The following is a 22,320-nucleotide window of genomic DNA, read 5'->3' as shown; positions in this document are numbered from 1 at the left end:
AATTGATATCAAAGACCTTGGAAAAAAAGAACAACAAGCCAGTGGACTTTGCAACGGTTTATTTGCTGATAAGCCAATATTAATAGTGGAGTATGGAATGTAGGTGTGTTGTGTGAATAAACAGGAGAGGGGAGGGTCAGGGATCTTGTATATATTAGAGACTTTTTATTCACTTGATGTAATCCTTTCCGAAACAGACTATGGGTAAGGTTCCAAAACAAATGCCAGTATTTTTAATTTAATATCCATACTAATGATTTAGTGGCTCCATTGCAATTACAATACGAAACTCTCATTCCAACTTTTTTCTTTCTAATTCTTATGTGTGGCTTCCACAGTATTTGTGAGCATTTCTGATTTCATTTCAGGTCCTCACTTTCTGACAATCACCTGGGTGCTATCAGCCTGCATTGCATACACATCGTTTGTAGCAGCGAATGAAGAAAAGGGACACTTTGAAAAAAGTGAGCACATATATAACAACAGCAGTATTGACCACAGTAAAGTGAAACTATCATCATAACATTTTATTTATTTATTGTCTCCTTATTGATAACATGGCACTTTTATACAACTTTGATGATATTCCGAGAAGTCAGTGTATGCTTAGTTTAATATAATGAATGATTGATATGGTTCTCACAGAAATAAAATATTGTGACCAAAACACTTTTAACCAACAGCACATGCTTTCCATTTATCTCTCTAGAAAGATAATTTCCTTGTTTATTCCTGAGTGATGCCTGGGCCAAAAAATAGGTTGAGATGGCTCTCAATATATATTATATAAAAGCAATTAATGGTTATGTCTGTGTATATATATATATAATATATATATATATATATATATATATATACTGTATAGATATATATATATATACAGGTATAAGACCCGTTATCCAGAATGCTCAGGACCTGGGTTTTTCCGGGTTAACAGATCTTTCCATAATTTGGATCTTCATATTTTAAGTCTACTAGAAAATCATATAAACATGAAATAAACCCAATAGGCTGGTTTTGCCTCCAATAAGGATTAATTATATCTTAGTTGGGATCAAGTACAAGCTACTGTTTTATTATTACAGAGAAAAAGGAAAGCATTTTTAAAAATTTGGGTTATTTGGATAAAATGGAGTTTATGGGAGACGGCCTTTCCGTAATTCGGAGCATTCTGGACAACAGGTTTCCGGATAACAGATCCCATACCTGTATGTATATATATATATATATATATATATATATAATATATATATATATATATATATATATATATATATATATATATATATATATATATATATATATATATATATATTTATATAATACACAAAAGCCATGAATATCTAGTAAATGATATCCTTTTAAACGGTGAGTTCTGATGTCATCAGTTATAAATGGTGAGTTCTGATGTCATTTCTGTCACATGACTCACTGAAACTTGTGTATTACAATAAATAATAGGGCGTAGGATCCCTGCAGGAATATGCAATAAACCTGTATTCCTTTTGATCGGAGTGCCGTCCAATTCTTTGGTGTTGATGTGTATTATAATAAATAAAGAACCCCCGGTTGCAAAATATGAGGATATTAGAAGTCACCTTGGAGTTCCATGACCTGGTCATGAAACTCCTCGGTAACTTATAATATCCTTATATTTTACAAGAGGGGGGTACTTTATTCACTATATAATATATATATATATTCAGCAGGATTCGGATTTGGCCGAATCCTTCTGCCTGGCTGAACAGAATCCTAATTTGCATATGTAAATTAGGGGCAGGGAGGAAAATGGCGTGACTTTTTGTCACAAAACAAGGGAGTAAAAGATGTTCATATGCAAATTAGGATTCGGTTCGGCCGAATCTTTCGTGAAGGATTTGGGAGTTCGGCAGAATCCATAATAGTGGATTCAGTGCATCCCTACTTTGTTGCACTGGAGCTAAGGCAACAGGATAAAAAACGTGTAGGCCTGGCTTTACATACTATACCTTGTGTCAGTAAATTTTCTTTGCTTTTATATCACCATGCCAGTTCAATCGATTATTTATTCCAAATACTATGTATTGTTAAAGTTCTAGGGCATGTGCACCTGGACCCAACCTTCTACTTGGTGACCATCCACCATTCTGACAGCCTTATATTGTCTGTAGCAATTGATTCAAAGTGATACATGCCTTTTAGCAAAAGTGGGCACCATAGACAGTGAGTTCTTCAGGGACACTCATCTATTCTGGGGTCGAGCACTTAATAAGAACAGTAAGAACTGCTATCTGGTGGAGATGGTTGGAATTCAAAGACATCTCTTTATTTAAATTAATCTATTGCCATACCATATGTCACATATAATTAACCTCCCCCCTTTTTTTGTCCTCTCATTACTCCCCAAATGCCTCCCCATCTACCCCCCCCCCCCCATTCACCATGCTTCAGACGTTTGTTTGAATTTCTTTTTTCTCCCCTTTGTTACATTGCTACAAGGCACTATTGCATAGATTTTGTGAGAATAGTTTTCACTTGTTGCTTTATACTATTGTACAATTGCAATAAAAATCATAATTTGGAGCACACTAATAAAAAACACTGTAATATCACTGTGCACTGCCCCGAATACATCTTTATATTCTGCACACAAGATCCATTCTTTGGGTTGTGAGGAGTAGTAAGGAATAAAAACAATCTGTAGCTCCTTGCTTGTTGGCTGTGAAGTCTAAACTTAAAAGGGATCCTGTCATCGGAAAACATGTTTTTTTCAAAACGCATCAGTTAATAGTGCTACTCCAGCAGAATTCTGCACTGAAATCCATTTCTCAAAAGAGCAAACAGATTTTTTTATATTCAATTTTGAAATCTGACATGGGGCTAGACATATTGTCAGTTTCCCAACTACCCCCAGTCATGTGACTTGTGCCTGCACTTTAGGAGAGAAATGCTTTCTGGCAGGCTGCTGTTTTTCCTTCTCAATGTAACTGAATGTGTCTCAGTGAGACATGGGTTTTTACTATTGAGTGTTGTTCTTAGATCTACCAGGCAGCTGTTATCTTGTGTTAGGGAGGCGCTATCTGATTACCTTCCCATTGTTCTTTTGTTTGGCTGCTGGGGGGGGGAAGGGAGGGGTGATATCACTACAACTTGCAGTATAGCAGTAAAGAGTGATTGAAGTTTATCAGAGCACAAGTCACATGACTTGGGGCAGCTGGGAAACCATGTCAGATTTCAAAATTGAATATAAAAAAATCTGTTTGCTCTTTTGAGAAATGGATTTCAGTGCAGAATTCTGCTGGAGCAGCACTATTAACTGATTCATTTTGAATTTTTTTTTTCCCATGACAGTATCCCTTTAACTATTATTATTTTTTTAATGTGACTTTTCCAATCTTCCCTTCTGGTCTAACAAACAACAGACAAAACCTGTTGTGGTCATAGCATAGAAAATAGGAGGTAGACATCTCCTGGGTTATGCAAGGTCCAGCAGTTTGTTGTCTTAGGGCAATGGCACTTTTTGGGAAATTCCAATAAAATGCTTGAATATGTTTCCCCATGTTGTTAATTTAAATCTCAGCATGTAGACCAGGAGTGCCTATACTTTACTAATGCGAAGTCTACTTTTAGTGATGTTGTCCCATTATGATCTACACATCCATAAAAGCAGTGTTAGCATTATTTAAATATTGATTTATGAGAAAATGTATATTGATATATTTAACAAACAACTATTTCTTATGTAACCTTAACATAATAAATATCTGAATGAAAAGCATAAAATACCGTAGGAGGGTAAAATAAACAAGATATTTGTTGACAGTGTCTTGAGATCTACTGTTCACCAACTAAAGGTCTACTGCTACAAAGTGTCCCACATGTGATTGATTGTGAAAACTTTTACACAATTCTCCAAAAATATCCTTTTTTTATACCCAGTCCAATAGCAAGTGAGCACTGTTACCAATTTTGAATTGGTTTCAGCTACCTGTTACATGGTTTTTAGGGACCTTGGTGAGTTTCGCTATATTATTTCACCATGCCTTAACCAGGGGGATAGATTGAGGTTCCAGAGGACACTATTTTAGATATTGACAGGACAGTTTTGACCATTTAACAATCTTGCAGACTGGTCAAGTGCCATAAATGCCAGTTTGGCACATTCATAGCAACTTTAGGCTCATGTGATTGTAAATGAATAGGATCAGGTTTTCCAGGAATTACGCAGTCAAAAAAATATGTATCATTGGTTTTCAAATTAAAGGTTTGAAAACATTTTTCCAACATCACCATACACAGATATAAACTATTCAGTCACTATAATTAATACTAAAGGTATTTGACATTACATTTTTTAGGATGCATTCTTTTCCCTTTTTTCACATTATAATACTTAATATTAGTAATCTATATAACATGTATTTTGTAGATTTCCCACAAGATTGTGACAAACTCCCCAAAGACAGCCCGAGTGGTGTGTATGTGATCAAACCTGAGTCTTCCCCTCCACTAGTTGTCTACTGCCATGTGGACACAGAAGGCAATAGCTGGACGGTGGTGCAGAGAAACACACTTAAAACAGAAATCACTTGGCACGAATCGTGGACAACTTATAAATACGGCTTTGGAAATGTACTGAAGGAGTATTGGTTAGGCAATGAGTATATCCACTTGTTGACTTCTCAGAGAACCTACATGGTGCGTTTCCTGCTGAAGGACAAAACAGAAACAGAGTGGTATGCCGACTATGATATATTTAGCATAGACACAGAAGCCAATGGATATATTCTACGTTTAGGAAGGTACTCAGGTACAGCTGCAGACTATCTTTCAACTTATGATTCAAACAATATTCATGATAACATGAAGTTCTCCACAAAGGACAAGGATCAGGACCGAAGTGGCTCACACTGTGCTGGAAGCTATGGGGGCTGGTGGTATGACAACTGCCAGCTGGTCCTCTTAAATGCAAAAGGTTATATCAACTGGAAAAACATCTGCAGTGGCGATTGCTCTGAATCCATTATTATGATCAAACCTACAGGTATTTGCTGAAGACCATAAAATGACCGTCCCTAAATTGGACGGGGGGTTTAGAAGTTTGCATCATTTCTATGCCTGATAACAAAGTATGACTGACAACAAATGTTGCCGTTGTAAATGCTGAGCCTTCTTGGGACCAAAAAATGTAATTACATTTTTTTTTGCATGGACCCATTTATGTCCAGATCCAGAGGCCTACATCCTCATAGCAATTGTCTTGTCTTAGCATTTCTTCTATCTGGAGTCTTGGTAATTGAAGAGGCATCTGTGAATCTGAACACATGGTTCAGTTCTGGTCAAATTCCTGAAAAGTGGATTAATCCCAAAAATAACCCCTCTACGTATAAATACTCTGTGTTTACCAGTGATTGTGTTTTTGTCATACCTCTGCAGGAGGGTTGGGGTACAAGATGTTTAGATTTCACCAGATCAAAATTTAACCCTCTCAGAGCTAAAGTTCCACGTTATTGGTCCTTAATTTTCTTTTCTTCAGCTTCCTTCTCCTTTGCCATGTCTAGTCTGTATATAGCTTCTTCTCCACCTTTTGCATTACCTATCCTCCTCTACTACAGGTATGGGACCTGTTATCCAGAATGCTTGAGACTTGGCTTTCTTGATAATGGATCTTTACATAATTTGGATCTTCATACCTTAAGTCTGCTAGAAAATCATGCAAACATTATATAATGTCCAAAATTAGAAGTATTTGAAGCTACAAACCGTTTCTAGAACGTTTGGGCTGCTCAATCCGACAGTGATCTGGTTTTGCCACTTCCAGAATGTAGAAAATGAAGGTTCACTGGAGAGCAATTGTGTTGAATTTAAATTGCTTTTATTCTGGGTGCATAGCACAACATGTTTCGGACCTCTTGGGTCCTTCCTCTCTTCACCAGAGGAAAGACCCAAGAGGTTCGAAACATGTTGTGCTATGCACCCAGAATAAAAGCAATTTAAATTCAACACAATTGCTCTCCAGTGAACCTTCATTTTAAACATTATATAAACCCAATAGGCTGGTTCTGCTTCCAACAAGGATTAATATATATCTCATCAAATACAAGTTATTGTTTTATTACAGAGGAAAATTTTTTTTTTGAAAAATGTAGATTATTTGGATAAAATGGAGTGTATGGAAAATGGCTTTTCCATAATTTGGAGCATTCTGGATATCGGGTTTGCAGCAGTTCACATCTGCTAAGGGTTACTTATTGAAAATCTTATGAGCACACCTGCTAAGCTATTTTCAACCTATGCATGTAAAAAATGCATGTAGTTCTGGATTGGCTATAAACAAAAATGCATATAAATGATCAAACTAACACTGATGAACACAGAGCTGAGTATGTCGGCAACAAAAAGCTTCTTTCTTGTGCCTCGTGATATTCCATAAATCATTGCACCAGGTAGTCTATTGTGTCTTCAAAGGTTGGATCAGAGATCCCATAGGATAGAAAATAATCATTACTCATGTTGTCTCTGCTAAGAAACACAAGTAGGATTGTGTATAAATATTTTTCTGTCTGGATTTGAGACCAATGGAAATCTCTCCAGAACCAAAATCAACCAGGCAAAACCTGTCTGGTATAGTTCCAGCGAGTAGGAGCGCACAACCATAAGAATCTACAATTCCTGGGTGCCAGTCTTTAAAAAATATGGATATCCCCACCGATGACGACACACCAAGGATAATTCCACATAATCATTTGGATCAAATAAAGTGCAGGTTTATTTAAAGACCAACGTTTGGATTCCTTACTGGAATCTTTGTCTTTAAATGGTCTTTAAATAAACCTGCACTTTATTTGATCCAAATGACTATGTGGAATTATCCTTGTGTGTTGTGGGGATGGTGGGTCTCGGTGGGGATATATATACATATATATATATATATATATATATATATATATATATATATATATATATATATATATATATATATATATATATATATATATATATATATTTTGTAACAGAAATGCTGGAAATTGGTTGAAGGGGTGTATGTATCATCCAGATTTACTGTTTTTAAGCAACCAAGTAAATGTACATTTTTTCACGGGTCTGTGGCTAGCTGTAATAGCCGGAAAAAGGACCCGGTTTACAAGAGTGTTGAGCGGGATCCGATTCCAGATGGACGGTCCGGGTTTTTGCCCAACACCTGAGAGAGGAACAGGTGTTCTCTCTCCTTAAGTAGGGAAGGGATTGTGTGTGTCTCTCTCTCTCAATCCTGGGGAAAAGAGCAGGCAGTGCAGGCCTGTGAGAGAGCCAGACTCATGTGAGTACGTGCTGTGTCACAAAGATACTGTTTTCTGTTAGGTGCTGGATGTTAGATCCTCACCTAGTTAGTTAGGAGATACTGTAATTGTTTAGTTAGTGCCGGACAGGCAAGGTTTTATTTTCATTTTTGTTTTCTTTGATTCATGTTTTCCTGCCAACCAGACAAATAAAACTGGTTGCGGCCAATTGCACATTACTAGCCAGTTTTGTGTTGTTTTGCGTGGACTCAAATACTGCTGTGCACCCGTCTACCCCCATATATATACATACACACAAACACTCCAAAATATCTGTATTTTTCGAAGTACTTTATTCCATAAATTACACCCTAAAAAAGACCCCAAGCAGAGCAGGGGATGAAACATTGGTGTAATTTATGAAAACGTTCAGTGTCGGACTGGCCCACAGGGATACCAGGAAAACTCCCGGTGGGCCCAGGTGTCAGGGGGCCCTTCTGCTGCTAAACATTTGGCCTATTTCATGGCCATTTCCTACTTCTTTGAGCAAAATCAGGCTAAATAGATGGAATCATAGTATGTAATGAATAGAATTTTTTAAGTTCGCGATTTTCAAGTTTGTAAACACACAAATTCAAGGTTTTAAAGCCTATAAACTTGAAAAATTAGAGGGATTTGATAGGGATGCATCGTATCCACTATTTTGGATTCGGCCGAACCCCCGAATCCTTTGCTAAAGATTCGGCCGAATAACGAACCGAATAACGAACCAAATCCGAACCCTAATTTGCATTACTTCCTTGTTTTGTGACAAAAAGTGACGCTATTTCCCTCCCCGCCCTTAATTTGTATATGCAAATTAGGATTCGTATTCGGTCCGGCTGGGCAGAAGGATTCGGCCGAATCCGAATCTTGCTGAAAAAGGCCGAACTGAATCCTGGATTCGGTGCATCCCTAGTATTTGAGTTGTTTTTTACAATTGTATTCAATCAAGTTTTTTTTACATTTGGATGTTTTCATAAATGAGCACACATTCAATTTTTTTTTTTTTAATTATGAGTTTATTTGAAGTAGAAAAAAAACTCACAAATTCGAATTTTGATAAATAAGCCCATTATAGTGCATTATTCTAGGTCTGGGCACTTTCCTGTAAGTACCTTTATAGAATTGAGAGCATTGTCAAAGTAACCTAGGAAAAGCAGGGCTGGTATCCAAGCATCTAACCACACTCCATTTATTAATCTATTTAAAGGATAACTAGCACACCATAGAGACTGGAAGTGCCACCAACGCTCTGAGCTTGGAGGTCTCTTACGGCATTCCATCAGGAAGTGTTCTCTACAGTATGGCTAAAACTTTCAGAAAACAAGAACTGGGTGACTCACAAGGACACCTGTCAATGCACTGTAATTAAGACTTGTTTCCATCACACAACTCCTACAAATGTGTAAGTGATCCCTATTAGTATGTACAATAAACTTTACATTTTTATTGTCAAGAGTTGCCTTATTTTCTAAAATGAATTCCAAGTTAGTCCTCACTTTGTCAGCACACTGTCAACATCAGTATAGGGATTTTTTAAGGTCTCTTTATATATGTTTGTTTTTCTGTATGTCACTGAGGCCACAGTTTATTAAAGGACCAGTAACGTCAAAAATTTTTACAAAAAAATTTGTTCTAATACAACGAAAAAAAAACACCAACACAAATTAAAATTTAAAATAGCAAAGCCTTTATTAAGAAATAACTTCCTGTCCTCTTCAGAAACGGCGAAAGGGCGACCATCCATCTGCAGCGCTCGATTTCTCCTCCTGGCTATACACTGACAGCGTGTCCACTGCCCGATCGCCTTCTCCAGCTCTTCTTCATCCAGCAGCAGTAGGAAGGCGATGTCTCCCGCTCCTCCGCTCCAGGAATGCAGCCCTGACTGCCGACTCCGTGCCCACTCCGTCACTGTCAAGGCAGCTGAAACAAAGCAGCCAGAAAAGAATTTGTCCAAGGAACCGATCTTGGCAATGTCAAGATCAGGATCAATAGCAGAAGAATATAGCGCACCCAGGAACTCAGTATGTGGAAACTTCTGTAGGGCAAAGTCAGCAGTGCTCCAGCGTCTTTTATAGGCCTCCTTTGGCACCAAAAATGGACGCAGTGACGTCATGACTTTGGCGTCCAATCCGACGCTGATGCTTCGGCGCTGGCGCTGGCGACCAATCACAGAGCTGCGCCCAGGAGGAACCGCATGGGAGACACCGCCATCTTGGGACGCCAGGTAAGTTTTCCTTACAGTACCCCCTTCCTTACGGGGGGCCTCGGGACCACCATGACTTGGCTTGGAAGGAAACTGTGGAATTTCCTAACAAGTGCAGGAGCATGAACATCTGAAGATCTCACCCAGGAACACTCCTCAGGACCGAAACCCTTCCACTCGACCAAGTACTGTAATGTGCCCTTGGAGACACGAGAGTCCAAAATTCTTTTAACTTCGAACTCCTGGAAACCATCCACAATAACAGGAGTGTTGGAAGAAGAAGAAGACACAGAGGAAGATGCTGGTTTAAGAAGGGACATTGCTGGTTTAAGAGGGGACATTGGGGATTCGCATCTCTGGAGGTAATTGAAGGCAAACAGCAACAGGATTGATGATCTCGACAACAGGAAAAGGACCAATGACCAATCTTGGGGGTAGGAATCTTGAGTCGAATATTTCTTTTGGAAAGCCAAACTCCAAGAGTATATTGAGGAGAAGGGGCCCGTCTTTTGTCAGCAAAATGTTTTTGAGACAAAGAACTCTTTTCCAGATTGGCCTTGGTGGCATGCCAGATGGCAGACATATGAGCGACTTGATCACTGGCCGCTGGAACATTGGTGAGAAGAAGATCTTGGGGAAAGGCCATAAGATGTTGACCAAACACAACGAAAAATGGAGATTTATCAGAGGAGGCATGCAATGCATTATTGTGTGCAAATTCGGCCCAAGGAAGAAGATCTGCCCTTTCATCCTGGCATAATGATACATGACAGGGCAGGAACTGTTCAAGTGCTTGGTTGACACGTTCCGCTGCACCATTGGACTGTGGATGATATGTAGATGAAAACTGGAGAGAGATGGAAAGTGCCTTGCACAAGGATCTCCAAAACTTGGAAACAAACTGAGACCCTCTGTCAGAAAATATCTCTGCTGGAAATCCATGACGACGGAAAATGTGCTGGATGAAAAGTTTTGAGAGTTCTGGAGCAGAGGGCAACTTGCGAAGGGGAATGAAATAAGCCATCTTGCTGAACCTATCCACCACCACCCAAATAACTGTATGACCCAGGGAAACAGGGAGATCAACAATAAAGTCCATCGCCAGATGGGTCCATGTCGAGAGGGAATGGGCAGGGGAAGAAGAAGACCATTCGGTGGAGAATGTCATGACTTGGAAGCTGCACAGGTAGCACAGGAAGAGACGAAATATTTGACATCCTTCCGAAGACAAGGCCACCAAACGAGGCGAGACAGCAGGTCTGTCGTCTTTCGAATCCCAGGATGGCCAGCCTGCTTGGAACTTTGAGATTGTTTAAGGATAGACTAACGAAGTTCAGGCGGAACAAATGCTACCCCTAGGGGAGTATCCGAAGGTGCTGAAGAAAGCCACAGAAGGAGTCAGAGCAGCCATAATTTTGGTAGAAGGCACAATAGGTTCAGCATCCCCACAACTGGATTCTTCTGGAAGGAAACTCCTAGACAAAGCATCGACCTTCTTATTTCTGGAACCAGGACGAAAAGTCAAGACAAAGTTGAACCTGGAAAAGAAGAGTGCCCACTGAGTTTGTCTTGGATTTAAATGTTTCAGGGTCTGAATATATTCCAAGTTCTTATGATCAGTAAAGATGTTCACCGGAACAGAGGAACCCTCCAATAAATGCCTCCATTCTTCTAAGGCCAGTTTTACAGCCAAAAGTTCACGATTCCCCACGTCGTAGTTCTGTTCAGGGGAAGAGAATGTTTTGGAGAAAAAGGCACAGGGGTGTAGCCATTATTTTAATTTATTTTTTAAAAAGTATTTTAGTAGCCATTATGCTGCTCTGTCATAGATCTCCCTTTCTGATTGAAGGTCTCCAGTAATGTCCCACCTCTACCAAAGGTTCCCATCCTTCTTGTACCTCTGTCCTACCGAGAGGTAAAGTCCACACACCATTGGAGAGCACGTCTGACTGGGTCACTGGGAAATTGGGGTTACAACAAAGGTAAAATGTATAATGTTCATCTTTAATTCTTATGACACAGACCAACTGCAGCAATAAATAAAATAGTTAACAATTACGCCTGCGTGTCCTTTCCATTTATAGTTGCCATCTTTACTAAAAAATATTACCGGCCAGTGGGGGGAGGGCACCAAAAGGGGGCGGCCCGTGACAAAAAAGGGGGCGGAGCTACATTGTGTGCTGCAAAAGGGTCAGAGCAACATCACAGAGATGTCCACAGTGCTGGAAAAATATTGGATTAGTGGATTTCAATTTCATAAAACGGGATAATTCCCTATCCGGGGATGTCGTTGTCACTGAAAATTCCCAACACATTCAAGTAGACTCTCAGGGACCGTGGCAGCAAGCTGTAATGGGCATTTAACACAGCCAATAACCCATTGCAAGGTTTGTTAATGGTCAGTAAAGTTGGGTTTGAGAAAAAAAATATGTTATCGCGAGCCTAAGACATACAATGAGCTCAGGCTTTATTAGTGGGAGGAGAAGAGAAGCAAGTACGTAACAGACTGTCTAGCAGAACCAATCGGTGATAGGCCAGGAGGGCGGGGTTTAATGTCTTGCTGCCAATAGGAAAATGGTACTAAAATAAGGTGGGCGTAACTTCCTGTAACCATCTTCACGGTTGCGTGAGCCACTGGAAAGGGGAGGAGTAAGCCGGTGGCGGAAGGGAATCTCCCGCCATTTTTCAATCCCTTCTTTCTCTTTTTTGTGTGCGTAAATTGAGCGGGAAACCGGCTAGGGACTGGAAGTGACCGACCCACGGAGAAGGCAAGGAACCCCCGGCCAAAGGATTAGGACAGCTATTGCTGTCTCCAGACGCGCGCAGCCTGACGCCTTGTTGTTCCAGGGATGGCGCCGCTGCTGGGCCGAAAGCCTTTCCCTTTGGCCAAGCCGCTAAGCGAAGCAACCCCAGGCGAAGGCGAGGGCGACGTTTACATCATAGAACACAGCAAGGAAGCCTTCCGGAGCAGAGAGTATCCTTTCATTCATTGCCAGTGGCATCAGAGCTGTGTCATCAAGGGAAGCGCTGGGGGCGCGTCTCGGTGCTGTAAAGGCTGCTGGGAATAGAGTCTGGGGCGCAGGAGAAGGTTTGGCGCTCGTGGTGGTCGCTGTGATCTCTATTGGGAGCGCGTCATGGAGCCTGCGATCGCTGAGTTCTATTTAAAGGGATAGTTCACCTTTAGCTGATATTATACAGTGTTTACCTTTAAACTTTTCAGTTGGTTTTCATTTTTTTTAAATAGTTTCTGAGCGATTTGGTTTGCTCTTCTTTCCTCTTTCTAGACTTCATTTTAAAATAAAAGTTGTTTCCTTCTCTTATTTTTCTATAAAGACTTCTATTCGTATAACCACTGCCTGGTTGCTAGGTTCAATGGGACCCTAGCAACCAGATAATTGTTGTAATTCTAGAGAGCTGCTCAGAAAGTGATTCACAAACCATAAATACCAGTTGTACATGGGCTTAGAATATCGCTAATGCCTAATAGATATCTCTTATGCCTAAAGGCAGAGACGCGCTCAAATTTGGGCAGATTAGTCGCCCAGCGACAATATTCCTCTTATTCTGGATGGCTAATCTCCCCGGACTGCCTCCTGCCGACTAGAATTTAAAGTGATACTGACACTAAAAATTTTATTTTCAAAATATTAATCTACATTAAAAGTTACCTATAGGTCATGTTGATTTGGTTTTTGTTCATAGTTCTGCTTTTGTAATTGTCACTTGACGTTCCTAAACCTGACTGTTTTGCCAGCCTGACTGTCCCTTCTTAACCTGTCAGTTAAGAGTTTCTAATGCTAACAGGCTCCTGCTGCACAAATATGGCAGCCCCCTCATAGAGGAACAGAGTAGTAAGAAAGGTAATGTAACAGCACCAAGCAAATATTTTTATGGCAAAATTATAAATAGCATTCAAAGATAATGTCATGATAGATAATAAAAAAAGGTTATTTTCTATGTCAGTATCTCTTTAAATCGATGGCGGGATGGCAATAGGTGCTCTTTGTTTTCTGAAACCGCTCAAAGTTGCCTCACGAGGTAACTTTCAGCGACTTCGGAAAAATAAGTGATCCGAGTGCCGTCCCGCCGGTGATTTCGATTCTAGCAGTTCGGGGAGATTAGTTGCCACAAAGAAAAGGTGATTTATGCCTTACGAGGAAACTTTGGGCGACTTTGGAAACGAAGAGCTCAAGAGTGCCATCCTGCCAGCGATTTACACTCTAGCCGGCAGGGTAAGGGCTAGTCCACACGGGGAGATAGCCACGCGTTTGCGGTCGCGGCGACAAAGCGCCGCGCCAGTCGCCGCGACCGGCGCAGGCGACAGTTTTGTATGGGCGCCTATGTAAAAACGCCTGTGCTAACCACACGAGGCGATGCGCTTTTCAACAGTTGCCTGAAAATGCCTCGCCAGGCTTTTTCAGGCTTTTTTTTTTTTTTTTTGGTAAGCCTGGCAAGTGTATATGTCTCTTAGACAGCTGCTGATTTTGTTACCAAGTAACAACCATGGAAGGTTACGGTAGTATATTTTCATGTGTGAAATTTGCCTATAGGAAGAACATGTCATGTGTCTTTATTTAAAGGACCAGTAACGTAACTTTAAAAAAAAAAAAAAGTTTATATGTAACAAAAAAACAAAAACCCCAAGACATTTTTAACTTTAAAATCGCAAAGCCTTTATTAAAAAACAAATTACCTAAACTCCGCTTGCACTCCTCTTCAGACAGGGCGAGGATCCATCATACTGCGCTCGATTTCTCCTCCCTGGCTATCTCCTATAGAAGGCAGGGAGAAGAAATGGAGTGCCGCACAATGTATCGTCGCCCTGTCACCTTTTCTGAAAGCGGAGTTTCAGTAAGTTATTTTTATCAATAAAGACTTTGTGAATTTAAAGTTAAATACGTCTTGCTGTTTTTTGGGTTTTTTTTCATTCTATACAAACAAATCTTTTGTAAAAAATTTTTGACATTACTGGTCCTTTAAGCTCCTAAATGAACAGGAACTGAATGCAGCTGTTTGGGTGCCACCATCAATGTGCATATGCAGCCTATTGCTAGTAGCTTTGATGTTTATTTAAAGCAGATTGTTTCCTTTCCTTAAATGATCCATTTGAATAAATATATTTAAATTATCTATGTTTTGGTAAATAGTGAGAAAGTGGGGTCCCAAAGTTAAACACTGCTTGCCTGGTACTCGACTCTTGTCTTGTACTGAACTCATATCTGAAGATGTGTGCTTTCACTTGGATTTGTGACTGTTCCATTCAAAGACCACAGTGCTTGTTTCTCTGCCTTTATACTCTGAACCAGCAAAGCCACACTTCCCTTTGCCCTTGCACATTCCAAGTTTTATTCACCTTTGCATCAGTTGCTGGGACTGTGAGGCATATTTACTAAAAATGCAACTACAGTATGTCCCAGTCTGCCACCCTGAAATTCTGCCATTTTCTACTATGGGATTTTTGAGGATATTTTATATGGATTCGATATGTCCAATTCCTAGCAACTTTGCAATTGGTCTTCATTGTTTTTAATTTGCCTTTTTATTCTGATTCTTTCAGCTTTCAAATGGGGATCATTGACCTTATCGAAAATAAACAAATGCTGTGTAAGGCTATAAATGTATTGTTATTGCTTTCTATACAGGCCTCTCCTATTCATATTCCACTCTCATATTCAAATCTGTGCATGGTTGCTAATTTGGACTCCATCAACAAGACTACTGAAATTGCAAACTGGAGAGCTGCTGAATAAAAAACAAAATAACTCAAAAACTAGGGATGCACCGAATCCAGGATTCGGTTCGGGATTCGGTCAGGATTCCGCCTTTTACATCAGAATTAGGATTCGGCCGAATTCTTCTGCCAGAACCAAATCCGAATTCTAATTTGCATATGCTCACTAGGAGAGGGAAATCTTGTGACTTTTTGTCACAAAACAAGGAAGTTAAAAATGTTTTTCCCTTTCCACCCCTAATTTGTTTATGCAAATTAGGATTCGGTTTTCGGCCGAACCTTTCGCGAAAAACTATTTCAGATTGTCTCAACATCAGTCTACATCATTTCATCATCTAAAAGTTAATCTAAAGATCAACAAACCCTTTAATTAGTGGGAGGAAAGTGAGAATTAACCCTATGTCTTCAAAATTTTTTTTTTTTTTAAACATGAAAATCTTTTGGACATATTGAATATGTTATCTGTATAAAATTAATGGTGTAATAAAGTAAAAATTGTGATGTTAAACTTTAAAGGATAGAATTTACCCAATTTTTCTGTAAGACGAGTGCAGTGGGGTTGTATTGGGTTTCCTAGAGCCACAAACTGCTGAAACGGTACTGGGGCTTAAAACATGTTTATATTCCTTAATCTGCATTGTGCAGAGAGTATGAGTCCCGTCTGGAGCGCTATGCAGAGAGGATCTGGACCTGCAAGAGCACAGGAAGCAGTCAACTAACTCACAAAGAGGCTTGGGATGAGGAGCAGGAAGTTGCTGAATTGTAAGTAGAGATGCAATCTTCATAAAATGGTACCGATTTTTGCAACAATTGTGGCTAAAGAAGAGTGGTGCTTTTATTCACCAGTCTTGTATATATAGTTATTTTCTATATTTAGTAATTGTAACATGCTTAAAATTGTGTTAAAAAGATCCTACACCAAGTGCAGCACCAGTGTCTTGTAAAATGTTCTAATCGGAAATATACTCAAGATAATCTAAGTGGTGTCATCCCAGGGATGCAATATCCTGGGATCAGTACTTTTATTTTAGATTGTTCTGCAGTCAATCCACATTTCTCGAACACCAGAAGCCCTTTCTTCGCTATTAGATGGCAGGATATGCATGTTATCAAAGCTATCGTATGTTTTTGTTATAACCTGGAAATAGTGATTGGTGGAAACAAATGGCATTTACATGTGTGACTGGCTCACTCGTTAGAATTGCTGCTTAAGGGATTTTTTTATATTTTAAAGGTTAAAAGAGGAATTCCCAGTGTGGTATGAGAAGCTGGTGCTGGAGATGGTTCATCATAACACCATATCATTGGACAAGTTGGTAGACCAGTCCTGGATGGAGATTATGACTAAATATGCTGATGGAGAGGAATGTGACTTTGAGGTATGCTCCTTTTTAGTTAACCACAATATTATATTGTAATAAACACTATATGGGTAGCAAAGCAAATTATAGTAGCATGGTTGACTACCTTTTACCAATGTAAACAATAAATCTGTTTTTTGCTTTTCATCACCCTTTTATGCTTGTGTGGCATTTTACTACCAGTTTATAGTAAAACCTTTGGGTGAACTTTTTTATAATTTACCTTACATTCGGGATTCCCCACAATTTGGGTATTTTGGGGAGTTATGCTAACTGTATGCTGTACATTTTGATTGGCTTATGTGTTTAGTATTACAGGTTAGGGATTTATTATCCGGAAACCAGTTGTCTACAAAGCTCTTAATTTAATTACAGAATGGCTCCCATAGACTCCATTTTATCCAAATAATCAAAAATTTTGAAAATTATTTCCTTATTCTCTGTGTAATAATAAAACAGTACCCTGTACTGGATCCAAACTAAGATATAATTAATCCTTATTGGAAGCAAAACAATCCTATTGGGTTTATTTATTGTTGAAATTATCTTCTAGTGGATATAAGGTATCACAATGCTCCCTAGTGGTGAAAATTTAATGCAGACAATTAAAAAGCAGAGCTGTATGTTCAAAAGCAACTGTGTTTTTGTGCGGAGAGTAACATAATGTTACTCCCTTGTCCTGCACAAAAACTTCAATGGCTTTTTTTTCCACTCCTGTATTTAAATGTTTATGTGGTATGGGATTTGAGAAAGGTCTTGGTTTAGGCAAAAAGTCTATTCCAGCTTGGCATCCAGGTTGTTTTTTTTTGGTGTTATGCCCTCTTTATCATGAGATGTGTGTGATAGATATATATATATATATATATATATATATAGAAAGCACAAAATTGGTCTCTCGCACACCTTCGAATGGTGAAGTACCAGGTGCTGCTGCTGTGTTAAATATTCAGAAATCCATCAGTAGAAAGCAGCGCACACTGGAATTTTTAAAAGTTTAATTTATTTATCAAATTTTTTACATGTAAAATTTTAAAAATTTTGATAAATAAATTAAACTTTTAAAAATTCCAGTGTGCGCTGCTTTCTACTGATGGATTTCTATATATATATATATATATATATATATATATATATATATATATATATATATATATATATATTTTTACATTTATTTATATATATATATATATATTTTTACATTTATTTATTTTAAAGGTTGGTCCAGAAAAGTATTTGCGTGCAAAAATTGTGAAAGTACACCCATTAGAGAAAGAGGAACAGGCTTCTGAGAAAAAGTCTGAAGGTTCTTGTGACTCTCCATCCAGTGACAAAGAAAACTCCAACAAAGTAGCTCAGGACATCCAATTGAAGGAGGAGAGCAACAGACGGGAAAGCTTGAGTAGCTTAAGGGAAAGTAAGAATTTCTGTTTCCTTAAATTGTGGACACACTCTTCTGCTCTCTCTGTATTCATGATAATTTGCAACGGACTTGAATTATATGACTACATCAAAAGCAGGACTTATTTAGCATAATGCAAATGCCTTGAGTGCTGTCATTTTAATCTGTTGAGTTAATTTGAAAAGCCTGGTACATCAGTATTATAACCCACTACCCCAAGTTAATACTGAAATCCTGTATGAACAATATGAAGATGGCTTAGTTATTAATTGTAAATTCCCCTACACTGGAAGCCTTCTAATCTAAAGCCTCAGTGAACCTTATAGTGATGATTATACTGTGACCAAGCAAAAAAAAAATCTAAATGTTTGAAAAAAGAATTAAAACGTAAATGTTTTTTTATCTTTTAATCAGGTGACCGGGCCCGACGTTCACCTCGCAAGCTCCCTACAAGCTTAAAAAAGGAAGAGAAAAAGTGGGTCCCACCTAAATTTCTTCCTCACAAATATGATGTGAAACTTCTCAATGAAGACAAGGTAAGGAAAGCAATTTGTATTTCCCTCAATGTAATTTCTGTATTTTCCTCAACCAACAACCTTGGAAAAACTTGATATATGTTAAAAAAAAATAAAAAATTCTGTTTATAAAATGAACTGTTATTAACTAGAAATCCATATCTTAAAAAGGTTTGTTGTATTCTGATGTAATTTTAAAGGGATACTAGCATGTGTAAATATGCTGTGTTCAAAATGCAGAATCCTGTATTAAAAACCACCATTTTTCTTGCATCTGTGTCCCCTCTGTTTACCTCTAACAATGTACTACAGGGAAAATAAGTAATGAACATGTCGGTTTTTCTGAGTAAATATATTTCTAATGGGACTATAGGTTCCATGCTGCCCAGTTGGAAAACTGGGCAGCAAACTGGAAAATGAGGTTCAATGATGATAAATGCAGTGTCATTCTGGGCAGTGTCATTCTGTGGCTACTAAAGCAAATAAAGTTCTGTCTTGCATAAAAAAGGGCATTAACTCAAGGGATGAAAACATAATTATGCCTCTTTATAGGTCCCCGGTAAGGCCTCATCTGGAGTATGCAGTGCAGTTTTGGACTCCAGTCCAGTTAAGAGGGATATAAATGAGCTGGAGAGAGTGCAGCGACGTGCAACTAAATTGGTTAGAGGTGTGAAAGACTTAAATTATGAGGGTAGACTGTCAAGGTTGGGGTTGTTTTCTCTGGAAAAAAGGTGCTTGCGAGGGGACATGATTACACTTTACAAGTACATTAGAGGACATTATAGACAAATAGCAGGGGACCTTTTTACCCATAAAGAGGATCAAAGCACAAGAGGCCACCCCTTTAGACTAGAAGAAAAGAATTCTCATTTGAAGCAATGTAGCTTGTTCTTGACAGTCAGGACAGTGAGGTTGTGGAATGCACTGCCGGGTGATGTATTGATGGCTGAGTCTGTTAATGCCTTTAAGAGGGGCTTGGATGATTTCTTGGCTAGTCATAATATCAAAGGATATTGTGATACTAAACGCTATAGTTAGTATAGATATGGGTATATATAATTTATCTGCAGTTATTGAGGGCTGTGTGTATGGATGCTGGGTTTTCATTTGAAGGTGTTGAACTTGATGGACTTTGTCTTTTTTTAACCTAATTTAACTATCTAACTATGAGAAGACCCAAGTACTTTTGAAAACTATCATGTTTATCTCTATATATGGTCGCACCCACTTTTCTTTATTAAAAAGTTTTCTAAAATATCTGTGGAACTAATTGCTTAAGTGGAATATAATATTTGACAGAAAGCAATCGCTTTGTCTAGCTCCCATACTAAAAACTTAAAATGGCCAAGCATTCAGGTGGCATAAGTTGTACATAAAATAAGGATGCAGTTGATTTTTTGGGGCAGATTGGAGGATTATTTTGCTTTTAGTATGAAACCTCTTAGGTCATGTCCTAGTCAGAGATGATGTTGAATGGTTTCATTGGTGGCGTTAAAATTACTTTTGAAGTGCTGAACATATTGATTTATGTATTCTTTTAAACTTACTTTCTTAGTATGTAAATGACATGGTTCCAGGAAATGTAAAATTGAATGGTCACTTGCAGGCTTACGTGTGCAGGATACTACTGCTTGGAAGTAAGATATTAGTTAACCTTTGGGCTTTTTTCTTATTCCTCTCCCAGGTAATCAGCTTTGTTCCTGTTGATAGTTTGTACCGATCAGAGCGCCCTCCAAACAAAGAAATTCTTAGATACTTCATTCGACATTATGCACTCCGCATTGGCACTGGGGAGAATGCCCCTTGGGTAGTAGAAGATGAGCTGGTGAAAAAGTATGCTCTACCAAGCAAGTTCAGTGACTTCTTATTGGATCCACATAAAGTAAGTGCTTATTGTGTTTAGGCAGCTTTCTCAGTTAATTACAGTGCATAAGTGTGTGTGTGCATTCATATGGACATATGCAAAAAGTATTGTATTTGCACAAAGCACTTGGCCTAGAATCTGATTACTGATTTTTTCCCTCAAAAATTTTCACCACGGTGTGACCAAAACACTATTTAAAGCAATCCATTAAAAGCCACCCAGGTCCCTTTTTGAACTTACTACAATTCTGTAATTTGGATTGCCATACCTTATAGTCTACTAAAACATTTAACGTCTAGGGTTGTCTTGCCACATATATGGATTTATGCAACATGTTTATGTAGAATAATTTGATGTGTGTTGCACAATGGAGGTGCACACTGTACCCTCTGCCCGGGTAAATTAATGATTTAATGAAAATGGCAGTTCTGGGATTTTGCAAAAGTGATAGCTTCACTTAAGTGCCAAAGGCAACATTTCAGGCTTTGCTGGATTAAAGACCGAAACATAGCTTTACTTAAGTGCCAAAGGGAGCCATCTATCACCTGAAATAACCGGAGTGCTGCTGTTGTCATTGACTTCTATTCAAAATGCTTAGCAACTCTAAATGAGCAGACATTGTTTGTCATGTAATGTATGATGTATATGTGTGCCAGAGGTAACCACTGTTACTTAGTTCTTCAGTTTAGCTTGTTTGCATAGGCAAATGGCACAGGAGAGCAATCGTATGGGCTCTGAGTGACAGATTGTTAACTAGCCTGAAAATGTTGTCAAACTGCCTAGAACCAGCTCACCATAGTATAAATAAATCAGCTTTGTCTTATCGCTTTTCAATCGATTTCAGCAGAAGTCTGTGGAAGGATTTCCATGTCCAAACCTTGTATGACATTATTTTTGGATAAACCTTTTATTTATGAAGATGGTTTCTCATTTTTTTTTTCTTTATTAAAATAAATTTGTATTTACATTCCTGTAAATTTAAATTCAGTTGAAGGTATGTAACAGATCTTATAGAGGTGAGATGTGATTTGTGTAGTAGAATGGTGCCATAGTGCAGTTAAGGAATTCAGGTATACACCAATGGTCTATGTATCACTTTTTTAAAGGAATTGTTCAGTGTAAAAATAAAAACTGGGTAAATAGATAGGCTGTGCAAAATAAAAAATGTTTCTCATATAGTTAGTTAGCCAAAAATGCAATGTATAAAGGCTGGAGTGATTTGATGTATAACAAGTCAGTCAAAACACTACTTCCTGCTTTTCAGCTCTCTTGGTTTACACTGACTGGTTACCCTGGCTACCAGGCAGTAACCAATCAGAGACTTGAGGGGGGGGCACATGGGTCATATCTGTTGCTTTTGAATCTGAGCTGAATGCTGAGGATCAATTACAAACTCACTGAACAGAAATGTACCATGTGGCCCCCCTTCAAAGTCACTGACTAACTCAGAGTTATAGAGCTGAAAAGCAGGAAGTTGGATTCTGGCTGTTTTATTAGACATCTGTTCACTCCAGCCTTTATACATTACATTTTTGGCTAACTAACTATATTTGAAACATTTTTTATTTTGCACAGCCTATTTATTTACACAATTTTTATTTTCACACTGAACTATTCCTTTAAGGTCACTTTTTCAAACACTTGCAAAGTTGTTTTGTGGAGCAGTTGACTTGTTTTTATATCCTTGCATTCTGTTTTCAACAGCAAGAAATGTACATAATTAAAAAAAACAGTGACGTCACATATATTAGTGTCTTGGTAAATAACAGTTCTAGTAGTAAGCGTGGTTTAATGAAGTCCAAAGTAGGAAATTGGACAGCAGATTTTGCCACTTAGAACTTAAATGGCACTTAAATAGGTGCACCTATTAGGTGCTTCTAACACTTTTCGGACACTTCCGCCCTTAGGTGTTTGGTAACATTATGTTGCATGCTTTTTAAATGTAG

The 22,320-nt window shown here is 38.5% G+C and overlaps 2 protein-coding genes across 3 annotated transcripts in view; both read left to right on the top strand.

Moving 5' to 3' along the window:
* The first annotated feature begins 145 nt into the window (after positions 1-145).
* LOC108708881 (fibrinogen-like protein 1-like protein) lies at positions 146-8,754 on the top strand. 2 transcript variants are annotated; one of them, XM_018248542.2, is made up of 4 exons: positions 146-204; positions 369-464; positions 4,409-5,023; positions 8,509-8,754. In XM_018248542.2, the coding sequence occupies exons 1-4, from the start codon at positions 201-203 to the stop codon at positions 8,511-8,513; spliced, it is 720 nt and encodes a 239-aa protein (XP_018104031.2). In that variant the 5' UTR covers positions 146-200; the 3' UTR covers positions 8,514-8,754. The 2 variants fall into 2 exon arrangements, with proteins under 2 accessions (XP_018104031.2, XP_041439501.1); XM_041583567.1 differs by lacking the exon at positions 8,509-8,754 and having other exon boundaries at positions 4,409-5,263.
* Positions 8,755-12,172: 3,418 nt separating this feature from the next.
* The window catches only part of baz1b.S (bromodomain adjacent to zinc finger domain 1B S homeolog), a 36,014-nt gene continuing 25,866 nt past the window's right edge, over positions 12,173-22,320 (top strand). The window contains exons 1-6 of the mRNA XM_018249053.2: positions 12,173-12,478; positions 15,881-15,997; positions 16,470-16,614; positions 17,812-18,010; positions 18,410-18,531; positions 20,195-20,392. Coding sequence (XP_018104542.1) covers positions 12,354-12,478; positions 15,881-15,997; positions 16,470-16,614; positions 17,812-18,010; positions 18,410-18,531; positions 20,195-20,392 — 906 coding nt within the window. The 5' untranslated portion in view covers positions 12,173-12,353. The remainder of the gene's footprint in view (positions 12,479-15,880; positions 15,998-16,469; positions 16,615-17,811; positions 18,011-18,409; positions 18,532-20,194; positions 20,393-22,320) is intronic.

The sequence above is a fragment of the Xenopus laevis genome, chromosome 2S (genome assembly GCF_017654675.1).
Source record: "Xenopus laevis strain J_2021 chromosome 2S, Xenopus_laevis_v10.1, whole genome shotgun sequence".
NCBI classification, from domain to species: Eukaryota; Metazoa; Chordata; class Amphibia; order Anura; family Pipidae; genus Xenopus; species Xenopus laevis.
The sequence above is the reverse complement of the archived record's forward strand: the minus strand, read 5'-3'. Positions and strand labels throughout refer to the sequence as shown.